This window comes from Plectropomus leopardus, chromosome 22 (assembly GCF_008729295.1).
Source record: "Plectropomus leopardus isolate mb chromosome 22, YSFRI_Pleo_2.0, whole genome shotgun sequence".
NCBI classification, from domain to species: domain Eukaryota; kingdom Metazoa; phylum Chordata; class Actinopteri; order Perciformes; family Serranidae; genus Plectropomus; species Plectropomus leopardus.
The window spans coordinates 135,976-160,923 of NC_056484.1; the positions used below are offsets into that span (position 1 = coordinate 135,976).

Genomic DNA, 24,948 nt, shown 5'->3' on the forward strand with positions numbered 1-24,948 from the left:
AGATACATAGGTGAATAAATACAGGTAGATATACAGGTAAATGCATACAGGTAGATACATAGGTGAATAAATACAGGTAGACACACAGGTAGACACACAGGTAAATGCATACAGGTAGATACATAGGTGAATAAATACAGGTAGACACACAGGTAAATTCATACAGGTAGATGTACAGGTAATTGTATCAATTATATATCAGAGGACGTTTCAGAATGAAAGCTCAGTCGATAAACTGTTTGCATTCAGGTGAACCTGCAGACTCACCTGGTGGCCAGTCTGAACAGGTCGTCCACAGTGTCCGGATGATTCCTCAGACCGTTTGGCTGCTCCAGTAGCTGGAAGGTCGGCATACACAGAGCCTGGAGGAAGAGGAGGTCACCCTCATCAGTATACATGGTCACCTGGTCTACAGGTGTATTCTGGTCTACAGGTGCGCTTACCGGGTCTGCAGGTGTGTGTTTACCTGTAACATGTCCAGCAGGCCCTGCCGGCAGCCCTCCTCCATGCCATATTCGTCCACCAGAATGCTGCCCAGGTACAAGAAGCAGGAGTGTGGATACACCTGGTACACACTCACCATCTGACGACAACAAGCATCCAATCAGAAACCTCCGTGAACATGATTTTTAAAACACGTCAACAGGCGTGTTCAAGCTAACACACACCTTAAGATGAGTTAAAACATGTAAACATGAGACCAGGGGAGTCTTTTCACACATCAGAAGAGACCAGGTGAGTCTCACCTGAGTGACGAGTGGCTGCAACAGGGAGGCGGAACCTTTCCCGACACATCGAACAGCGAACCTAAGACAGCGACAGCACCGCTCCACGATCCGGTTATCAGCCTGATGAGTATTCAGAGTCTCCGACAGAACCGGCCAGATCTGCAGGTGCGTCACATGGCACAGGTAAGATATGGTGAGAATATGTGCAGGGCTTCAACAACGTATCGATAAAATCGTTTATAAATGATAAATAAATGTGTTGGCAACAAATAAAATTATCGATTCGTTGTGTCATGCGGTTATTATGTCGCTTGCTGTGTCCCGGGACTGTTTACGTCACATGCAGACGGGAGAGAGCGTTTCCTACGAAAACTTCAAAAGTTTGGAAGCATTTCACGGTTATGATGCAGCATCTAAAACGAAAGCGAAAGTGAGGAGGAGGAGAGCTTAACGGCAGGGTAAGTCTTGACAAAAAAACATATGTTCAGTTTTAAAGTAAGGAAACGTAACGGTATGTTGCAAAAGCTGTCGAGTTAAGGTGAGCCCAGGTGAGTTCAGGTGAGTTCAAGTGAGCTCAGGTGAATGAAAGTGAGCTAAGTTAAGTTCAGGTGACTTCAGGTGAGTTCTGGTAAATTCAGGCAAGTTCAGGCCAGCTCAGGTGAGTCCAGGTGAGCTTAGATGAGTTCAGGGGGGCTTAGGTGAGTTCAAGAGAGTTCAGGTGTTTTACCTCTTGGATGACTTTCTGACAGGGGTGAGTCTGTCCGTTTTCTACAATGGGGTTTGTGTGTCTGAGAGAAAAACAAACAACATATATGAAAGTGTTAATGTCTGCTGCTTTGCATATTCAAATAAAGTTTAAAATTTGACTACAGGTAAATCACCAGGCAAACTCACCTGAAGATAACAGCCAGTCTGTCGAGCCACACAGTGGGATCAGCTGATTTACCGTTTCTAGATTCTTCAGTCAAAAGCTGAAAGACAAAAAGACAAAACTCTGGTTTAAGTTTGAATATTTGTCTGTTATTCAAAGACTCCAGACAGGTGAGACAGGTGAGACAGGTGAAGGACTGAGACAGATGACTAACCTTTTTTAGAGCCATGACCTGAACAGCACAGAGATCACTGAGACACTCTGAGATCTTTTCAAGAGGAAGACGAGCCAGGACCAGAGCTGTACCTGCACAGGTAAATAAATCAACTGTGACATCACAGAGACACACCTGAGGACCAGAGCTGTACCTGCACAGGTAAATAAATCAACTGTGCCTCAGAGTAGACTGAACCTGAGCAGAGAAACTCTGAGTTTTCAGTTCCAGAACAGCTGATTAGAATAAGAATAAGATCAGTTAATTTTTTTCAGCCTGCAGACTGAATATAAAGATTATACAAAGATGTGTTTATTAATTATCTTCACATCCAGTCTGAGGATGTTCGGCCTGAGAATGTCATGGAGAACAGACAGACATCATCAGTGGAGTGCAGAGTTAAAAGCAGAGCTTCTTATTTTACCCCAAATAAATTAGAGATTTTAATGGCCGCACATGTGGAACATGAACATATCTTGAAAAAAAAAATCTAATATGGCAGCTGCAGCTAAACAACGTGAGATGGCGTGATAGTATAATATTGCAGTGTAAATGCGTCAGTTTTAAACACTATGAAGTTTATGAAATCCACTCATTCATTAATCACTTTCACATTATGATGGTAAGTCGGTGAGTTGGTGTCTTGTTTCTCAGGAAGATCTGAGACATGACTATCTAGTTGAAAAGTGGCTAATATGTAGTACACTATAAATATTCAGTATATCTGTTAATTCAGAATGAATAGGCCTCTTTTCTAACCACCTAAAATGAGATCACAACATCTACGAGTCACTAATCACACATTTGTTTGATCATTTTGCCAATTTGTTCAGTTGTAGGTGTCAGGAGTGACACTGCAGAGCGACGGCTGCAGAGTGACGGCTGCAGAGTTCAGGAGGAGCGTACCTTTAAGCAGTCCGACGGCGGCCTCGGTGGACAGGGCAAAGGAGTCAAGGGCGCGGGCGATGTCCAGCAAACCCTGGAAGTGTTGGGCCATGTGATCTCTGCAGACAGAACAGATGTTGTGGATCGCCTTCGCCGCCGCCGATGCCAGTGGCTTCTCTCTGAGGCCCTTCATCAGGTAGTTCAACACCGGGTCTGAGGGGAAGCGGAAACACAACAAACAGTCAGGATTACAAAATTAAAGTTCCCCCTCACAGAGTCAGGACAGTAAAACAGGTTTTACTACAAACTGCAGTCTGATTCGCCTTTGACCTTTAACCTGACATTCAGTCTGTTTCACTTGTGACCTTTAACCTGACCTTCAGCCTGATTCACCTGTGACCTTTGATCTGACCTTCAGTCTGATTCACCTATGACCTTTAACCTGACCTTCAGTCTTTTGCTCAGTGAGGAGCCTCTTTAGAACCTACTTGATGTGTAGTCCTGTTTACTGGTTCCCAGTTCCCAGTATAACACTGGTCCTGTTTCAGTTTACTGGTTCCCAGTATAACACCGGCGCCTTTTCTGTTTACTGGTTCTAGGGCTGGGCGATATGGCCTAAAACTAAAATCTCACATTTTTTCACACCAAACCCAATTTACGGTTTTTATCGATTTTTTTCCTTCTTTAAAACAAAGTACAAATGACAAAGAAATTACTCAAAACAAGTTTTGCTTTTGATTTTTGCGGTAAAAATAAAAGGCCTCTGTTAATATAGTAAACTGAATTTCCCTTTGTGCATTTTCAGCGTTTACTCTCTAACCAGCTGCTGTTGGTTGTTCCGTCTTTCATATACGGGGCGGACGTTACCCCCCGTCCTCCGTGGAGATTATGCGCGTGGTCGGGGAATCTAAATTGGGAGAAACACGGGAGAGATGGGATGCCGGACACCAGCAGAGGACAGGAAAAAATGGGGGTGTCCCAGGAAAATCAGGAGGGTTTGGCAAGTTTGCTTGTACCTCCTATGGAGAAAGATTTAGAGAAGAGAAGTACTTCACCGTCCTACGCAAACCTCGCTAACCTTTAGGCCTGGCGGGGGTCTCTAGTCTCGTTAACATTGTAGGGAAACACTGCAGATTTGCAGCGGGTCGCTGTTCTGTCATACGGGACACTGCGGGAAAATGCTTCCACTAATGTCGGCTGCTTTTGACCGTCTGTTTGTGGACTGACGCCGTCTCGTGCATCTCAGAGACACCTTGTCCCCTTCGGCTGCTGCCTCCGTTTGACATGTTGAGACAAAGTGGTCGTGTTTAGTTGTAACAGCCTTTAAATAAACTTTGCAGAACTGTGGTGTGTTCGAGATCTGATGCCGCAAAACTGAAACTAGTTCCAAATGAATGACAAGACTTTTGTCTTTTTTGGGTCTTTTTTTCATTTTTAAAAATTGCCCTGAGCCACAAATTTCAATTAATCGATAAATTCGATTAATTGCCCAGCTCGAACTGGTTCCCAGTATGACACTGGTCCTGTTTCAGTTTACTGGTTCCCACTATAACACCAATCTTTTGTCAGTTTACTGGTTCCCAGTATAACACTGGTCCTGTTTTCAGTTTACTGGTTCCCAGTATAACACCGGTCCTATTTCTGTGTACTGGTTCCCAATATAAATCTGTTTAAGTGACAGGTTGAACTGGTACCGAGGAATCTGGGGTTCCTGTCGACGACCTCACTCATCTCTCCGACCAGCTCGATGCTGGTGTAGCGAACCGCCATGTGGACGCTCTCTGGGAGGAGAACCACCTGCTGCAGAACCTCGGACAGTGTTGGGTTGTTCTCTCTGAAAGTGACAGATTACAGCGATTTAACAGAGAGAACGACAGAACCAGACTGAGGAGAACCAACGTCTCCTTTCTCTGTGTTTTGCAGGAAGAAAGCTTTCAACAGAGTCTGGACGTTCAGTAACAGAACTGAAAACAAAACGTGTAAATCCTTTTGTACCTCCAGGATATTCAGTCGGTTTAGAAGAATTTACTGATCAGCATTTTCTGATTTAAAGAACGTCCCGACTTCCGAGGAACGGATTTCAACATGAAGTGAATATTCAGATTTACTCACGGATCGACACTTTTAGCGATCGCAGCCATGATGAACAGAACCGCCTCTGTCACCTCCCAGGAAGGGTTCCCTTCCTTTAACGTAGAATATAACTGAAGACAGAGAATGTCTTTTAATGTAGAACATAACTAAAAACAAACAGCAAACTTTTTAAAAAATGTAGAAAATACTCAGAATGTGTGAGACCAGAACCCAAAGAAATAGAGAAGAGCCCTTTGATAAGAACTCGTGGTTCTGATCGGAGGTTACCTGAGAAAAACACTCCATGGATCCGACCAGGAAAATGACGTCTTTGACGAGGTCGGAGACTCTCATCCTGAACTCCCCGAAATCATCAGTGTCCTCAGGGATCCCCTCCTGCAGGTGAGAACTCAGGGTCAGGTTGTGGACAGTCAGAAGGGGTTCTGGGGTGAACCGGATCGGTGACTTACGTGGTCAGGGTCCAGCTGACAGTGCCGGGCCAAACAGTGCAGCAGTCTCTGGATGTACGGTCTGAAGATGGAGTGGAGAGCCGCATCATTGATCTTATACAGGTGTTCTCCCAGACGGTACCAGAAGTTAAAGGAGATCTCCACCACCTGGACCAGAACAAAAACCAGAATACAGCAAGACCTCCATCAACTTCAAGACTTAAAGAAGGCCTCCAGGACCTGGACCAGAACACAGACGAGACTTATAGGAGATCTCGAGGTCCTGAACCAGAACACACACCAGAACCCATCTTGAAGGAGGTGGGCCTGAGGGTGTACCTCGTACTGCGGGTGTCCTGCACAGATAAGCAGCAGCTCCAGGGTTCTCAAATCCCCCATCCCCTGTCCCGGACTCCGGACAGTGGTCTCCAAAAAGGTCTCGCAGAGCTCGGTGAAGATGCGGCAGTAGTTGAGAACTCTGAGGATGACACGTCAAATAGAAATGAGACAGAGGATGCAGATTGGACTCTGAACATCAGTCAGAACCTGGTTCCTGTGGTTCCTCACTTGTCCAGGTCCTCCCGAGCCACCGCCATGTGATACGCCGTCTCCAGAGTCAGGACGCCCTGGAAGAGCTGCAGAGCCAACGCCATGTTGGTGTCAACGTTCTCGATGGCGTAGAGCGCCGAGCAGACGCAGTCAGACGCCGCCTCGTGGAGGTTGGTGGACGTTTCATCCCTCTGCTGTGGAGACACAACAGGACTTCTTGTTTCACCTTTGAAATGAACTCTTCCTGACCCTGTAAACAGGGTCATTTTCCAGGACTTAGACAGATTTTACAGAACATACATTCTCTGTAACAACCATTGAGACTCCTCATCGGTTCTGTTTCATTACTGTATAACAGCTTTTTAAAATATATGAAAAAAATCGGAGCGGGATCAGAACTGAATATTTAAATAGAGCTTAGGGACTGCTTGTTATTTATGAGAGGGGGTGGGGTGCAGAAAGGGGAAGGCATATCAAATATTTTTTTAAGCCCTCGGGAGGGACTGATGTTTTTATTTTGGCTTTAGGGGATAGGAAGACAACTTTAAATAGCCAGATTTTGGATTTATTTTTACATATGATTTTTTGGGAAAATTTTCTTAAATGTTAGCCAATTTTAAAAGAAAATATTTTGGTGATTTTTTTGTTTTTTTGTTGTTGTTTAAAAACAAATTGTCGTTGAATTTTCACATTTCTGAAGGTCTTTAAATAAATCATTTTCCAGGTTTTTCACGATCGTACAAGCCCTTAAACGGGACATTGGGAAGCTCACCAGGACTTGGAAGAGGACCATGAGCAGCTGGTTACCGGCCATGAAGTTACTGTCCAGGACTCCCAGGTTGAACCAGCTGCCTAAACAGCGAAACACCTTTATGAGCATCTTCTCATCGTTCCCTGTCTTCTCCACACACGATGTCTGCAACAAAAAAACAAAAAAAACAAGAGAGAGCCACTCTGAGGTCAAGAGCCAGAACCCTGGAAAAGTGGAGCAGTTTATATCACATATCCAAGTGGAACAGTTTATATCAAATATCAAATATCAAATTGGAGCAATTTATATTAAATATCAAAGTGGAGCAGTTTATATTAAATATCAAAGTGGAGCAGTTTACATTAAGTATCCAAGTGGAGCAGTTTATATCAAATATCAAAGTGGAGCAGTTTATATTAAGTATCCAAGTGGAGCAGTTTATATTAAGTATCCAAGTGGAGCAGTTTATATCACATATCCAAGTGGAGCAGTTTATATCAAATATCAAAGTGGAGCAGTTTATATTAAGTATCCAAGTGGAGCAGTTTATATTAAATATCAAAGTGGAGCAGTTTATATTAAGTATCCAAGTGGAGCAGTTTATATCAAATATCAAAGTGGAGCAGTTTATATTAAGTATCCAAGTGGAGCAGTTTATATCAAATATCAAAGTGGAGCAGTTTATATTAAGTATCCAAGTGGAGCAGTTTATATCAAATATCAAAGTGGAGCAGTTTATATTAAGTATCCAAGTGGAGCAGTTTATATCAAATATCAAAGTGGAGCAGTTTATATTAAGTATCCAAGTGGAGCAGTTTATATCAAATATCAAAGTGGAGCAGTTTATATTAAGTATCCAAGTGGAGCAGTTTATATCAAATATCAAAGTGGAGCAGTTTATATTAAGTATCCAAGTGGAGCAGTTTATATCAAATATCAAAGTGGAGCAGTTTATATTAAGTATCCAAGTGGAGCAGTTTATATCAAATATCAAAGTGGAGCAGTTTATATTAAGTATCCACGTGGAGCAGTTTATATTAAATATCAAAGTGGAGCAGTTTATATTAAGTATCCAAGTGGAGAAGTTTATATTAAGTATCCAAGTGGAGCAGTTTATATTAAATATCAAAGTGGAGCAGTTGGTGTTAAAAAATTAAAGTGGAGCAGTTTATATTAAATATCAAAGTGGAGCAGTTTATATTAAATATCAAAGTGGAGCAGTTGGTGTTAAAAAATTAAAGTGGAGCAGTTTGTATAAAATAGTGAAGTAGTCTGTATTGACTGATGCGGCGGAGGTTTCTCACCAGCAGGGTGACCACGGTGCTTGAGTAATACGCCAGATCTTCAATGATCTCTGTCCTCCGATTGGCACCGATCCGCAGAGATCGGCTGTGAACTTCCTCGGGCAGCACGGTGAGGATCTCTATGAGGAAGGGCATTGAGCTGATGTCATCATTGTACCTGAGAGGGGGCGGAGACATCTGTTATCTGCTGAGCGACTGGTGGCCATGTTTGTAGTTCTTGTCTACAGAGGAGATGAGTTTCAGACAGTTGTGTGAATTCCTACTTTTCTATGAGTGTGTGAACGCATCCTTTCCATGAGGCCATCTGGAGAGCGAGGTCTGCGATGGCTAACGCCAGCTGAGAAAATAAACAAACAGACAACCGTCAATAACACTGTCGCTGAAATAACTGTTTATAAACAATAACAAACAGACGTGTTATTATGTATCAGAGTGTCAGTGTGTATATAAACTTTATAATCAATAAATAAAAAGACGTATTATTATATATCAGAGTGGCTGTGTGTTTATAAACAATAAATAAACATGTTATTATATATCAGTGTCAGTGTGTTTATAAACTTTCTAATCAATAAATAAACAGACGCGTTATCATAAATCAGTGTGTTTATAAACTTTATAATCAATAAATAAACAGACGCGTTATCATAAATCAGTGTGTTTATAAACTTTCTAAACAATAAATGATAATACAAATATATATATGAATATCTGATGAAGCCTCAGACGGACATAAACTCTGCTGATGATCAATAACATGTATCAGTTAGTTTAACCCTTTGTATATCTGTATATCTTTGATTTTTTTTTCTGGTATATCTTTGATTTTTGTATTTAAAACCTGTACATTTTTTCTTCGTCTTTGATACATGCCTATTTGTGCACTTTTGTATATTTTATATTTTGTATATATTGATATTTTATACATTTTTTCTGTACACACGGCTGCTGTGACAAGTTAATTTCCCACAAGTGGGATAAATAAATGTGTCTAAGTCTAAGTCTAAGACACCTGGATCCATGTCAGGATTCTGGTGCTGCACTGCCTTTCAGAAGCTATTTATCCCTTCGAAACCTGAACACATTGGTTCGATTTCTTTCAAAAACTTGAGAGAAAAAAAAAAGCAAAGAGAAATTTGGCAAACAATATCCCAAAAGCTAGGGGGACAGGTCTTTGAGGTTCTCTAAGGTTACCCGTGTGACGATGATGGGGGACAGGTCTTTGAGGTTCTCTAAGGTTACCCGTGTGACGATGATGGGGGACAGGTCTTTGAGGTTCTCTAAGGTTACCTGTGTGACGATGATGGGGGACAGGTCTTTGAGGTTCTGGATGTGGGTCAGCAGGGAGTCTCGCAGTGCATTGTGGGTCTCTGGGGGTAGCTCGTAGAACGAGGTCTGGATCTTCACCTTCATGGTCTGAGCAGCAAAGTAACACGACTCCACGTCCTGTTTGAGCTGCAGCAGCTGGTCCGACACCTCCCACGCATACATCTGTGGACAGGAAGTGATGTCAGAACACACAGCTATGGACAGGAAGTGATGACAGAACACTTGCTGTGCAAAGGAAGTGATGTCAGAACACACAGCTGTGGACAGGAAGTGATGTCAGAACACACAGCTGTGCAAAGGAAGTGATGTCAGTACATATATTCACACCTGAGCAGCTCACAGAGAACCTCATGTTTTTAATTTCTTGAAGACAAACTGCTGACTAACAGTTAGCATTCATGTGTTCACGCTGACAACAACAACAACAACAACAACAACAACAACAACAGTTCACGTGTTCACACTGACAATAACAACAACAACAACAACAGTTCACGTGTTCACTCTCTCGGGGGTTTACCCGGGTCTACCTGTCTGTCGAGGCACCCGTATCTACCTACCTTCCTTTCGGAGCGAACTTCCGGTAGCAGCCATGCTAACATGCTAACAGAGCTCGCGGCCTGCTGAATTAACCCTCTCGGTCTGAATGAACGCGTGAATCCACCACAGAGGAAGAAGGGCCGCGGTCCCGATGAACACACGAACTGTCAGCAGTTATCGGAAGAAGCTAACACTCGGCTAACTCTTTCCGTTTTCAGCCATTCATTTAGCTAGCTTAGCGTAGCCACCGTGCTAACGGAAACCTGCTCTGAGCCTGCGCAGTTGGGCTCACCGCTCTGTTTTTAACCCAGTAAAACACATAAACCCGGGTCCACCCGGGTCCGCCACAGCCCCGCACAGCCCCGCACAGCCCCGCACAGCCCCCCCCTCCCCCGTACCCCGGCGTCTCTCACCGATCTCTGCAGCTCTCCGAGCCACAGCGAGGCGCGCTCCTTCCCGGCCGGGTCCGGGTCGTGGTACAGGGCCTGCACCGCCTGGTAGACCAGGGCCAGGCTCGGCTTACCGCCCTCCATGAGTCGGTCAGGGGCGGGACCAGATAAGGCAGAAAGTCCGGCAGATAGTCCTGCAGGGCGGCGGGTCTGAATCCTACAGGGTCCTGGTCCTACAGGGTCCTACAGCGGCTGAGAGTCCGCCATCTCACACTGCTGCCTCCCTGGTCCGGCTGGAAAAACCGTCACGAACTTTAGTTCCGCTCTGACAGGATGAAGTCACCCCTGCAAACCAAACCCCATTCAGAAAACGTTCAATTTAATCTGACCAGACTCCGTTAAAAAATTCAATTCACCCAATTTAATAATAAAAAAAAAACTCTATTATTATTATTATTATATCATCGTTATTATTATTATTATTATTATTATTATTATTATTATTTATTATTATTATTATTGTTATTATCATTATTATTATTATTTATTCTGACTGTGGTCCGCCCACCCAGTGCAACAGCTTGTTCCGGGAGGTTAGGGGTTAACCATGTCTCTGTGAAGACGTGCAGAGTCTCTGATGTCCCATTACTGAGTGAGCCTCAATCACATCTCATCCACTTTATCGTCCTGTGAGCGGACATCAGACAGGAGAAGGTTTGAGCAGCTCTCAGTCCGAGCCGGGTCAGCCTGATGCCGGCTCTCCTCCCGCCCTTCGTCCGGCACTTTCGGTTTTGTTTCTTGCCTGTGGTCTGACTGGCCGCTCGGCGTATGCCATTTGTGGGTTTCCTCTCACAGTAGTAGTAAGTAATAACAATAGTGATGTACTAGTAGTTTTAATCATGAATATAGACAACACTTTTTTTCCTCTTCCTGAGATACATCTGAGGTTTCACCTGAGAATGAAAAAATATTTATATATATATATATATATATATATATATATATATATATATATATATATATATATATATATATATATATAACCCTAACCCTAACCCATATCTTACATCAGGAGAGGATTTTCAGATTCCCCGATTAATAATTGTTATAATGGAAATGTTTTTCATAATACTCAGTGATTTATCTCAACAACATTGTCCAGCCGCACACATCCAATCTCACACATCGAGTAGAACTCAAACGTTCATCTTTAAATAATTAGCATTTTATTGAATTTTAGTGTAGATTTTAGTCTACAAAATGACTCCAAAATGTATAAAATAAATACAATTAAAAAAATTAAATATAAAATGAATATATTAAAAACAATAAAATAAAACTCCAATGCTAAATCAAATTTAAAAAGCATCCAAAATGCTAAAATACCACCATATATAATAAAAGACAGAAAACAAAATCAATAATCAAATATCAGTTACAATGAATGAATTTTTTTATTTTGAACATGTAAACATAACAGGGAAAAGAAAAAGTCAAAATTACAGTAAACATTTACAAGCAGACAAAAATAAATGAATATGCAAAAGAAAAGAATATATACATATACATATATATATATATATATATATATATATATATATATATATATATATATATATACTGTGTATATATATATATATATATATTAATTTATCATTCGAACTTAAATAAATCCTCTCTGACTGAGAACCGGAAATTCAAGTCATAGGCCCCAGGCTACAGGGATGCCACAGCGCCTCTTTGGGAGTTTCACACAGAGAAACACACAACTATACAAATTCTCATATGTAGAGAGAAGAAGCAGAGACTTGAATTTCCGGTTCTCAGTCAGAGAAGATTTATTTAAGTTCGAATGATAAATTACTTGGTTGCATAAAGCTGAAAAGGAGGCCAGTTAAAAATGAATGTCTTTTACTACAAAACATATTCTAACATCTTAAAATACTAATACGCTGAAATATTAGTGCAGTATATTGTGAGGGACACACTGTTGTTGTAGTCACCCTGCAAGATAAGAAAACACACCAGGGTTAGGCGAAACACAGCACTTAGCATGCAATAAAACAGTACAAGGAAATCACACAAAGACTACACAGCACAATGGCACGCACTGAAACCCAGGAGAAGGAGAAACCCTCCGCCCGGAGACCAGCCTCCCGCAGGTACACATCAACCCAACCGTCCTGTTTAACTGCCATATCAAAATCCCCTTATTTACTCCCCACAGCGGCTGGTAGCCAAAGAAATAGATAAGCCCGAGAAATATGTTTGGGCCACCGCTTTACAAACGATATAACTGAGGTAAATCAACAATAATCAAAATCCAATAACAAATCAATAGAAATAAAAGCAATAAAAAAGGGCCAATAATTAGGAAAACTAGCTAAAAGGACAAAAACAGCAGTGTCACCTGAGCACACCACATTAACCTCTTAACTGCTCTCAACAGCAGAAACATCACCTGTTTTATCATTACCTTTGCCGAGCACAGCCGAATCTGCTCCTCGCTCCCCTGAGAAGCGCACGTTACTTACACGTATCATATAACCCCTTTGATATGAAATATCCAGGCACACACCTGCAGGCTGCGGATCACGGACCACGCAACCTGTCCTGTCCAGATTACTCTGCACACACCTGCACCGGACTTGTGCTCTTCAGTGCAACAGGGAAAGCTAATGCTACCTGCCGCCAGCTCTGGTAGCCTGCAAACAGTACCTGTCAGGATGTCAGGGAAATAATCAGGCGTGCACACAGATCACGTGCACACAGAACAGGTAAGGGCCATACCATGAGTTTAACGCTCACCTCCTACACGGCAGTACTGGGAGTCAGGAGAGGTGAAGACAGCCTGACTGAGCCGTACACAGCTCACCTGTTCCCCTTACAGGGAGGGGCCTCTACCCATTAAATATATATATATATATATAAACATTTAGTGATTTGATTTACATATCCGAAAAGGAGTAGGAAGAAGTGCAAACTTATTTAATACTCCTGCATAATACACTGATGGATAATTATTCAGCTTCCTTCTTAATATAACATGTACAATAGTTGACAAGGAAGAGACAAAAAACACAAAAAAATAAATACATAAATGGCAGTCACTTTGAAGTCGTCAAACACCCTCTTCATTCCTGTACCTTGTGAAAGCCATTTCTTTGTACTGCTTTTTAAATAGGATTTTGTTTGGACATTGTTGAAGATCCACTCAGACTGCGCTGCAGTTTCACTCCACGAGAGAAATACAAAAACTCCTCTCGTTGTGCGTGCACTCAAAACTTTTCAAAACTGTGAATTGGAATTTTCTCCTTAAATTATAGCCCCCTTCCCTTTCAATGAACATTTTTTGATTATTTTCAAATAGATTATTCTTAGCTCTAAATAGGACTTGTGCTGTTTGAAATTCCACCAGATCTGTAGATTTTAGTAATTTTGATTGTAAGAATAATGAGTTCGTGTGATCCCAGTATCCAGCCTTGTGAAAGATTCTTATTGCTTTCTTTTGCAAAACAATTATTGAATGCAATGACGTTTTGTAGTTATTTCCCCAAACCTTGTCACAGTAACGTAAATACAGAAGAACAGTAAAGAATGCGGAGTGATTTGTAATCTAAAACCTGCCTCGCTTTGTTTAATACTGCAATACTAATTCATACTTTTGTCTGTACATGTTTGATGTGTGATTTCCAGTTTATTTGTTCATCTATTATAACACCAAGAAATTTTGTTTCATTTACTCTTTCAATATTATCACCATCTATTTGAATATTTACCTGTTTCTGATCTCGCCAGTTTCCAAAGAGCATCATTTTTGTTTTGCTTAAGTTTAATGATAATTTATTCTGATTAAACCATGTTTTTAGTTTACTGAACTGTTCATACTGTATATTGTATTGATAAATTCATTTGTCATCAGCTAAATGAAACTATCATCCCCACATTTGTATGCACCATAATCTAATACACAATCATCACAGCTATTCTCAGTCCCATCTGTTAATATTGTGTTTTTGGTGTGAGCTTTATATCAATATCAAATGTTAATTTACTGAGCAGGATATCAGGCCAGAGGACATACAGCATATGTGTTAAAACAGAATTCTGTTGGGGGGTTAAATTACTGCATATTGAAATAGCCACAGAATGAATCTTTACTTTGTTTAACATCAAATACTAATAAAAGCAAAGTAAAGTCGGCCTACGATCACGGCTGAGTGAAACATGTCCTGAATGATTTTTTTATATTTCATTTTCAGTTACTTCCAAGTGTTTGACTGGATGGAGCATCCAGTCAAACACTTGGACTGAACCCAAATGAAAATCAAAATGTATTCAATCCACCACTTTTTCATCTGTATGCTACAATTTAAATAAAGTGCGGTTAATGTTAAGTTAATGGACACGTGCATTTGAACTTACGCATTGACAGGGGCAGCAATTTTCTCCCATGATGCTTTTCTCTCCTTAGTCAAGTCAATTTTATTTATAGAGCCCATTATCACAAAATATGGTTTGCCTCAGAGGGCTTTACAGCAGGCACCCTCCCTCTGCCCTCAGACCCTCACATCACCCGAGGAAAAACTCCCGAAAAACAACCCCTGAACGGGAAAAAGGGAAGAAACCTCAGGAAGAGCGGTAGAGGATGATGAGAGATCCCTCTTCAGGACGGACAGACGAGTGATAGATGTAAATAACAAATGAAATACAATCATGGCAAAAAAGGAAAGAGAAAGAGAGAGGGGGATAGAGGGGGAGAGAAGGGAGAGAAGGGGAGAGAGGGAGAGAGGGGGAGAGAGGGAGAGAGGGAGAGAGGGGGAGAGGGGGAGAGAGGGGGAGAGGCACAGCAATAATAGAAACAGACACATGTCATATTACAATAACGGTAGGTGTGAAATCATTAATTGCACTCTGTGATGATGTTGAGGGAGATGATAACAGTCTCATGCACATGTTGATAGGGAGGTGTCCAAAGGCAGGATCACAGCATCGGCGCAACCAGGTCAGCTGTTACTTTTCTCTCTAAAAAAGGGCTCATGTTCCTCTAATGGGGTCGAGGAGCTCAATTTCTGTTTCTCAGCGGTTGCCATGATGAATCGAGGTATCGGGGCTCCGCCGATGACGGCTTTTATCGAGGTCGTGGTCGCGCTGAACTCAGAGTGAACACGCTCAGAGTTTCCGGTCTCTGAGTAAATCAACTCAGAGTTCAGGGTTAGACTCAGAGTTTGATTAACCTCTTTTCTGGAATAACCCCTGTAAACAAACTCATGGAAACGAGCAGGTGTAAATAAACACCTGCAAACACGTGTAAAAAAACAGGTGTAAACACAAACTGAGCACATGGACTCACTCATCGTTCTCCTCGTGCTGCTTTAAGAATTATGTCCTTCATATTAAAATTAAACAGATGTTTTTCTTTGGAGAAAACTGAGATAGAGGCTTTCATTTTCACCAACATGGTACTAGTTCCTTCATCTTATGTTGACCCATTCAGAGAACTTAGACCAACAAAGTGGTTCAGAACCTGAAAACTCTCAGCTGGAACCAAAAACAGGCTCATTTTATATTTTAAACCTGAACACTGAACTGTAATGTCATCAGGGGTCACATGATCATTTTCTATCTTCTCACCGTTAATGTTGGTTCATGCTGTTTTTGGGGGTAGAAATATATATCTGTAACAAGACAAAAGTTCAAAGGTCGTCGATGTGATCTGCCGTCTTCTGACTGGTTTAGTGGAAAACACAGAGGTCCAAAGATCCTGAACGCTGATCCATGAGTTGGGTTTCAGGCTGCAGAGAATCACCTCGAAACTGAGGTCATATCATACCCATGCTCCATCCAACCCACAGCCTGGGTATGAAACGGCCCCAGCTCCGACGGACAGTGCCATCGCAACTTCATCAGGCCGATGGAGAAACTGAAACCGAGTCAGAAACAAAAAACTGAGCCAGAAACATAAAAACTGAAACTGAGATAGAAACAAACTTTCAGAAATAAAAACTGCAATGTTCAAATTCTGTTTATTGTGAAAAAAAAGAAATATGACGTAAATCAGAAACAAACCTTTGGTGAATTCACTTGTCAGTTTCTCTGAAGGAGATGATGAACGGATGAGGACAGTTTCTGTAAAAGAAGTGAAGATGAAGAGAAGAAGTGAAGAAGTGAAGATGAAGAGAAGAAGTGAGGAAGGAGTGAGGATAGTGGCAGCAGAGACTGACGTCTTTATCTAGGTGCTCAGATTAACCCCTCATCATCCAGCCCAGTGTAAACCAGTTTAAAGGGTCTTTTTGAGTCTAATCTGCAGATCTGACGATGTTTGGAGGATTTCAGTGTAAATCTGCTCAGGTAAATCTCAAACATCCAGATTATGTGAAGTCACATGGACTGAAAACGTAAAGGATTTATTGATCTCTGTGTTGAGAGCTGCTACTGCGGACTGAGCCTCAGGATTAACCCTTTAGACTTCAGTCATTCACCCTTATCTCTCCACTGGGACAATGCCGTCAATAGCACATTTTTTTGTGGTTATTGTTAAAAACACGTCAGACGACATCATATCAAACAGAATTAAAACAACGAAATGTTTGAGCTAAAACTCTGCAGTCTATATTTGAATTCTTTGTGTGAAACTAGTCTGAGTCTCTTGACTTCAGTTTGTGATGAATGAGTGAACGATGCCAAAATGTGCGACATGAACGAGCTGCGGGATGTTTTATCTGTACTGATCAGTGATCAATCAGTAAACAATTAAACACTTCATTATTAATTCTACCACAACTACCAACAAACAAGCCAATAACAGACGATAACAGCTGATGACAGCAGATGACAGCTGATAACAAGTGATTACAGCTGACAACAGCTGATAACAGCCAATAACAGCCGATAACAGCCGATAACAGCTGATCACAGCTGACGACAGCTGATAACAGCCAATAACAGCTGATGACAGCAGATGACTGCTGATAACAAGTGATTACAGCCGATAACAGGTGACAACAGCTGATAACAGCTGATCACAGCTGACGACAGCTGATAACAGCCAATAACAGCTGATAATAGCCAATAACAGCCGATAACAGCTGAGGACAGCTGATCACAGCTGACGACAGCTGATAACAGCCAATAACAGCCGATAACAGCCGATAACAGCTGATCACAGCTGACGACAGCTGATAACAGCCAATAACAGCTGATGACAGCAGATGACTGCTGATAACAAGTGATTACAGCCGATAACAGGTGACAACAGCTGATAACAGCTGATCACAGCTGACGACAGCTGATAACAGCCAATAACAGCTGATGATAGCCAATAACAGCCGATAACAGCTGAGGACAGCTGATCACAGCTGACGACAGCTGATAACAGCCAATAACAGCCGATAACAGCCGATAACAGCCGATAACAGCCGATGACAGCTGACGACAGCTGATAACAGCCGATAACAGCGGATAACAGCTGATAACAGAAAATAACAGAACACTTTCCTCCTCACTAAAATATAACATAAAGCTGTAACAGTCAGATCCGAAACAGAGCATATCATTTTGTTTGTTTGAATTTGATTTGTATGGAGATCTGCTGAATACTCGTTGGAAGAGAATGAGAAGAACATCTTTTTAAAACATTTCTTTATAAATGACATTTCCAGAATGATTTAATGTGACAATTCAGAACTTGATTGATGCATCGCATTTACAGAAATTCTCCAACAGACTGTGATGACTTTTGTCAGATTGGGGCAGAACTGAGCAGTGTTCATCCTTAAATGTCACACCATAATAGAGGCATAAACTCAAGAAAACAGCAGTAAAACACAGCCAACAGTGAAAATTGTATGGTTTATTTTTTATTTACTGACCCGTAGCTGTTTAAAATACAGTCCTCACAGCTGAGATGGCCATTCATGGTAAAACAGAGAGAAAAAATGTAAAGTACAAACCCTGTACTGCTATAATGCTGTAAGATGTTAGTACACCAGCATATTAATGTGACCACTGAATCAGTGATATTTCTGGCACAAATATTATTTTCACACATTTTTACCATTATAGTACATTGAAAACATCCCAGAAATGTTGAAAAAAAACCCCCCACCAAATCACAGATACAGATATTCTTTCACCAAATATGTAATCGACTAACAGTACAAATATGGTATTAACATCAATGAATAATCAAAAGATGTTTTAAAAAATATTTTTAACAACATTATTTTTGCTTCACTCTCTTTACCAGAAAACACTGAACGAAATGTTTGGTTGAGTGTGTTTTCATAAACTTGTATTTTTTGTCTAAAGGTCCATGACTGTGTGAAATTTAACACCTCCCGCAAAGCGCTCCTGTCTGCAGGCTGACGTTCTGTTTACAGTCACAGCGTCACCTGCTGGATAATTTAGTCAGAACAAAGCTGAACTGACCAGGTATAGATAGCTCAGTCAAAACGAGTTCACTTCAGTCAGGAACAGAGACTAAGAGTGAGCTCCTACAGACAGCTTAGCAGGATATTTTCAAGGCAAAATGCTATCAGAGATGGACTGAAGCACAGTATTTGTCAGATAAAAACATGATTATCGTTCTGAAATTAATTCAGACTGATGGACTTTGCAATGAAGCCATCAGCTAAATGCTGACTTGGCGTCATGTGAAGGAACCACCGTTGATCTTGTTCTTTTAGTGTTTCTACCAATGAGCAGATCAAGGAACTGTTTATGTTAGATTTACTGATTATGTCCTGCAGCTACTTCCTGTTCTTTGTAGTAACTGCGTCCCTGATTTCAGCCTGTTTGAGTCCGTCTATAAGCAGATTAACGTATCGTGCACAAAACAAGATAACTTGATGAGTTAATCCTGAAATGTGACTTTGAAGGAAGTAAAGCAGCTCTTCAGAGTAAATCTGCCAGGGCTTAATGAGCGTATATAAGGACAAGGACGTCCTCTGGTGTCTCAGAAACTTGGGGCCACTATGGGGAAAAACTTCCACCTGTATGAGAACATCTCGAAGGTGAGTCCCTTTGAGGGGCCCCAGTACCACCTGGCTCCTCAGTGGGTGTTTTACCTGCAGACCATCTTCATGGGCTTTGTCCTGTTTGCTGGGACATTGGTGAACTTCATTGTCCTCTTTGTAACGCTCAAGTACAAGAAGCTGCGTGTCCCTCTGAACTACATCCTAGTCAACATTTCCGTAGCTGGCTTCGTCTTTGTCACCTTCTCCGTCAGCCAGGTGTTCGTCTCCACCCTGAAGGGATACTTCTTCCTGGGTCACACCATGTGTGCCCTCGAGTCCGCCATGGGCTCCATTGCAGGTAAATCATCTTTCCCCGGGAGGGGACACATTCATTTCCTGTCAGCAGTCCAGTTTGTCCACTAAAGATTCAACAAGGAACCTAATTGGTTCACTGTTTCAGTAAATATGACACAAAGCTGTTTTGCCAGACATCAATGTTTCTGTCCTCTGTCCTCCGTCCTTTCTGACCCGTTGTGTCCTCATCTGTCCTTTTTCCTGTCTGACCCGTTGTGTCCTCATCTGTCCTTTGTCCTGTCTGACCGGTTGTGTCCTCATCCGTCCTCTGTCTTGTCTGACCTCTTGTGTCCTTGTCTATCCCCTGCAGCACTGGTGACGGCCTGGTCTTTGGCAGTCCTGTCCTTTGAGAGGTACCTGGTGATCTGTAAACCGTTTGGAGCCTTTAAGTTCGGCAGTAACCACGCTCTGGCAGCAGTCGCCTTCACCTGGTTCATGGGGATCAGCTGTGCCACGCCTCCTTTTTTCGGCTGGAGCAGGTAGATGACTCGACTGTGGGCGGAGCTTCCTGAAGAGTTCACCTGATGATGTAATCATGATGTCATGTGTTCAGGTACATCCCGGAGGGTCTGGGCTGCTCCTGCGGACCTGACTGGTACACTCACAATGAGGACTTCCACTGCAGCAGCTACACCAACTTCCTCATGGTGACGTGCTTCATCGCTCCGCTCAGCATCATCATCTTCTCCTACTCCCAGCTGCTGGGCGCCCTGAGAGCGGTGAGTCAGGCTGCACCTGATCAATACATCAGCCAGCTGATAAATACATCAATCAACTGATCAATACATCAACTGAGGCTGCACCCCATCAATACATCAATAAATCATTAAATCAATACATCATCTGAGGCTGCAACTGGTCAGCGAATCAAACAATGAATAAATACATCAATTGATTCAATCAACAAACTGAGGCTACACTTGATCAATACATCAATACAGCAATAATTCAATCAATCAATCAATGCATCATCTGATTAATCCATCAATCAGTTATCGTCAGTAAATTAAACATGGCCTGGTTTAGGGCCCTGGTCTAAGGTGCTGTTTTAGGGTTGTAGCTTAAGGCCCTACTTTTAGGCACTGCTTTAGGATCCTGGTCCAAGGTGCTGGTCTAAGGTCCTAGTTTAGGGTTCTGGTGTAAGGTACTGGTTTAGGGTGTTGCTCTAAGGTGGGATTTTGAGGTGCTGGTTTAGGCTCCTGTTCGAAGATGCTCGTTTAAGGTCGTGGTCTAGGATGCTGGTTTAGGGTCCTGGTCCATGGTGCCAATTTAGGGCCCTGGTTTGAGATACTGTTTTAAGGTGCTGGTTTGAGGTCCTGGTCTAAGGTGCTGGTGTCCTGTGTTCAGGTAGCAGCCCAGCAGACAGAGTCAGCCTCCACCCAGAAGGCGGAGAAGGAGGTGTCACGGATGATTGTGGTCATGGTGGGTTCCTACGTCACCTGTTACGGTCCGTATGCCCTCGCTGCTCTCTACTTCGCCTACTCGTCAGACCAGGACAAGGACTACCGACTCGTCACCATCCCGGCCTTCTTCTCCAAGAGCTCCTGCGTCTACAACCCGCTGATCTACGCCTTCATGAACAAACAGGTGAGCAGACAAGTGAACAGACAGGTGAACAGACAGGTGAACAGACAAGTGAGCCGACAGGTGAACAGACAGGTGAACAGACAGGTGAACAGACAGGTGAACAGACAAGTGAGCCGACAGGTGAACAGACAGGTGAACAAACAAGTGAGCCGACAGGTGAACAAACAGGTGAGCAGACAAGTGAACAGACAGGTGAACAGACAAGTGAACAGACAAGTGAACAGACAGGTGAACAGACAGGTGAGCTGAAGGGAGGTGAATAATATTTTGAAAACTTTGGAACCTTTCCAAAGGTGTTGCCCCGTGTGTCTCAAGGTATGTGTTCAGGTGTGTGTCCCGGTGTGTCCCCTGCAGGTACCTGCTGTTATTTAACTGTCCTGTATCTGGTTGTCTCTCTGTCCTCAGTTTCATGGCTGCATCATGGAGACGGTGTTTGGGAAAAAAATGGATGAATCCTCGGAAGTGTCCTCAAAGACTGAAGTGTCCACAGTGTCCACAGCATCTTAGTATTTGGGACAAACTGAGTCTGAAGACAGAAGGACGTTTACTTACTACGTCCTCACGTTTACAGGCTGTAAATAAAAACATCTGAGAGTAGAACACGACGAGTGTTTAGGAAGACTGCAACAAAAAAATCAAATAAAAACACAATAAAGACTCAGTTTGAGTGTTTGTTTGTTTGATTGTTTGTTTGATTTCAGGAGGAGAACGAAGATAAAGGGTCAGTTCACTCAAACAAACAGAAACAAACCCTTTGAACTGTGATTGTTTATTGGTAAACAGGATGTAACAGTCAGGGTGATTTCCTCTCTGAGTCCATATGAGATGTGACAATTCTTCATTGTGACTTTATTCCCTCTGCAGTTCTCGGTCCAGTTCTTTATCTGGTTTTGATCTGGTTTTTGATCTGGTTCTGTTGAGACTCTCGGTTCTGTCTGCTGAACCAGTTTGTAGCTTTTTTAACCCTTTACTGTCCGGTTCAGCTCACTCTTGAGTCTGTTTCTGACCGATGTGAACTCATCCTGACTGAGCTATCTATACCCGCTCAGTTCAGCTTTGTTTGGCTAAAATTTTGCTCTGCGTGGGTGTAAACACTTGTTATATTTAACACATCTGACTCAACACATTCCTGGACCTTTAGACAAAAAAAACCCAAAAAACAAAGATCTGATGGGGGTCAAATAATTTTTAAAATATGTGTTTTGGGGTACAATTGTAATTTTCTGGTAAAAGCCGTTAAGATAACGTTATTAAATTAAAAAACCTTCAGATCCTTCATTGTTGTTAAATGTGACATTTAATTTAATCCCTTTTATAAACTTAATGGTGAAACTCTGATTTAACGGTTTAAAGTCAGGTTTTACTAAATAGTTTAAATATCATTTTATGGTAAAGGTACTGATGCTAAGGTAGTAAATTTACATTTTTTCAAACGAAATCAAAAGGATGAATATTCACTGTAGTTAATACTATTTATATTTCATGTTAGTCCAGTATGTGTTGGACTTATTAATATCTGGAATAATTACATGAAATTAATATTTGTGGTGCTAATACGCTCAGAATGTGAAATACGTTGAAACACTAACAGATTACAGCATTGTAACTGTAAATTAATTTTCTTTCTGTTTTACTACCATCTCACCCGTCGGGTCGAAGTCCACATTTAAAAAACTAATATGTTTGTTAAAAAAAATAAACACTGATTTGTTGCTGAAGACCCAAATACAGAGAAATACAAATACATTTTTTCCCATTGCTTTTTCTTGGTGAAGACTGTAAAGGGTTAAAAAAAAAGACACATCGTCAGCAGAGGGCGATAAACAACAGGAGCCAGACGGCCAATCACACCTGTGAGTTTGTTCTGTTGTTACAGATTTTTGTTTTTATCCAAAAAAAACAAACACGGACCACATTTCCTGATGAAAACTCTGCCCACTCACTGAAAATTATCCAAACAGAAGCTGCAAATGTTTTAGCTTCACTACATATTTATGTTCCGGTCCAAAGTTAAGGACAGGAACCACAACTGAACCTGAACAGAACCTGAACAGAACCTGAACTGAACCTGAACAGAACCTGAACAGAACAGAACCTGAACTGAACTGGCTGACAGTTTCATCCTCCTCCTCTGGAGATGAATTCCAGATTTTTAGAGAAACTGTGCGACGGCAGAGAGTTAAAGTCTGCAGAAGTGAACCTTCAAAATAAAAGCAGTGAATCAGTAGGAGCATGAGGAGCAGAAAAAAACCCAACGTGGACGGAAAATGAAGTCCCGAAATACAGAAACAGAGCGAATAAAATGTATCAAAAGATCAAACTGACCTTTGAAATCTAGACAAATCCCAAACTGTGTGTAAACAAACACACACACACACACACACACAGGTATAGAAAATAACTTATTCTTCAAAAACTGTAAAATATCTGAGAGTTGTCTCCGTCTCTAGAACTCGTCGTGTCGTAGTAGCGCCTCGCCAAAGTCTGTCACCTGACTGCCCACAAACACATCGTATTTGTCCAGGATTTCAATTTTGGTGAGTTTTCCATCCTGAAAAAGACAAAAAAAACAACAACAAAACAGGTGAGCAAACAGGTGAGTACAGAGTTAATCAGGTGTGTGGGGGCAGAGCCACCTGGACTCACCTGGTCGGCGTCAGATTCGTGCAGCAGGTGGCGTGCCTCGGCCTCAGCGTGGTCGTAGTCCGTCGGCAGGATCCAGTCCAGAGTTTCCTCTTTGTCCATTTTTCCATCTTTGTTTTTGTCTCTGAATTCGGAAAACTGCTGACGCTCCGATGCCACCCACTCCGGCTCGTCCTCTGTCCCCTCCGCTGTGTACATGTCCCCTGAGAACAGGAGACAGAGACAGACTGTGAGTACATGTGCCCATCTCGTCCTTTCTCCATGTGTCTTCTCCTGTTTCCACCTGTCTCCATCTGTCTCCTCCCGTCTCCATCTGTCTTCTCCTGTTTCCACCTGTCTCCATCTGTCTCCACCCATCTCCTCCTGTGTCCACCTGTCTCCACCCTAACCCTACTGTCTCCTACTGTCTCCACCCATCTCCATCTGTCTACTCCCATCTCTTCCCGTCTCCTCCTGTCTCAATCTTTCTCCTGTCTCCATCTGTCTTCATATGTCTCTTCCTGCTTCCATCTGTCTCCTCCTGTCTCAGTCTTTCTCCTCCTGTGTCCACCCATCTCCTCCTGTCTCCTCCTGTCTTCATCCGGACTGTCTGACCAGCAGGCCACGGTCAGTCAGGTGATGAAACATCGGGCTCTATCACGCTCAGGTGTTCTCAGCTCACTCCTCTACACTTTGCTGACACACGACTGCGTCGCCAGATCCAACCACGTGGTAAAGTTTTCAGTCTTCAGAGGACACGCCTGTGGTGGGCCTGAGGACGTTGACGCTCACTACAGAGACGAGGTGGAGCAGGTGGCTGTGTGCCGTGGCAACAACAACCTCTCCTTAAATTCACTCCTTCCCCAGCAATGACTGCACTTCCTGCAGCGTCTGAGGAAAGTGAACACCCCCCCGCCCCCCATCATGTCATCACTGTACACTCGAACCACCGGGAGCATCCTGACACGCTGCATCACCGTCCGGTACGAGAACCGTACAGCGGCCGACAGGAAGGCCCGGCTATAAGTCGTGAGAACGGCAGACAACATCATAGCCGTCTCCTCTCAAATCTTCAGTGACATTTACACCAAGAGGTGTTTCAGGAGAGCTGTCAGCATCGTGGCTCAGCCCTCCTACCCACTCTTCAAATGATGATTAACAAGCCCATGATCACAAACACAGTCTGTCTCAGAGGACTTTACAGCAGGCACCATCCCTCTGCCCTCAGACCCTCACATCACCCGAGGAAACACTCCCCAAAAAGAACCCCTGTAACGGGAAAAAAGGAGGAAACCTCAGGAAGAGCGACTGAGGATGATGAGGGATCCCTCTTCAGGACGGACAGA

General features: G+C 42.5%; 3 protein-coding genes across 3 annotated transcripts; 1 reads left to right on the plus strand and 2 right to left on the minus strand.

Annotated features, from left to right (window-relative positions):
- Positions 1–263: 263 nt before the first annotated feature.
- On the minus strand, positions 264–10,366 carry tnpo3 (transportin 3). Its single transcript, XM_042511763.1, has 18 exons — positions 10,107–10,366; positions 9,115–9,315; positions 8,088–8,161; positions 7,825–7,981; positions 6,542–6,685; positions 5,788–5,963; positions 5,560–5,698; positions 5,242–5,388; positions 5,060–5,167; positions 4,811–4,902; positions 4,393–4,532; positions 2,720–2,911; positions 1,814–1,905; positions 1,623–1,699; positions 1,456–1,516; positions 747–887; positions 467–583; positions 264–362 (listed from the first exon to the last, which is right to left on the minus strand). The coding sequence occupies exons 1-18, from the start codon at positions 10,224–10,226 to the stop codon at positions 264–266; spliced, it is 2,277 nt and encodes a 758-aa protein (XP_042367697.1). The 5' UTR covers positions 10,227–10,366.
- A 7,474-nt stretch (positions 10,367–17,840) lies between these two features.
- opn1sw1 (opsin 1 (cone pigments), short-wave-sensitive 1) lies at positions 17,841–21,487 on the plus strand. Its single transcript, XM_042511680.1, has 5 exons — positions 17,841–19,397; positions 19,704–19,872; positions 19,947–20,112; positions 20,741–20,980; positions 21,386–21,487. The coding sequence occupies exons 1-5, from the start codon at positions 19,058–19,060 to the stop codon at positions 21,485–21,487; spliced, it is 1,017 nt and encodes a 338-aa protein (XP_042367614.1). The 5' UTR covers positions 17,841–19,057.
- Positions 21,488–22,210: 723 nt separating this feature from the next.
- Positions 22,211–24,070, minus strand: LOC121961625 (calumenin-A-like). Its single transcript, XM_042511679.1, has 2 exons — positions 23,627–24,070; positions 22,211–23,531 (listed from the first exon to the last, which is right to left on the minus strand). Exons 1-2 carry the CDS (start codon positions 23,978–23,980, stop codon positions 23,427–23,429), a joined length of 459 nt encoding a protein of 152 aa, XP_042367613.1. The 5' UTR covers positions 23,981–24,070; the 3' UTR covers positions 22,211–23,426.
- Positions 24,071–24,948: the final 878 nt, after the last annotated feature.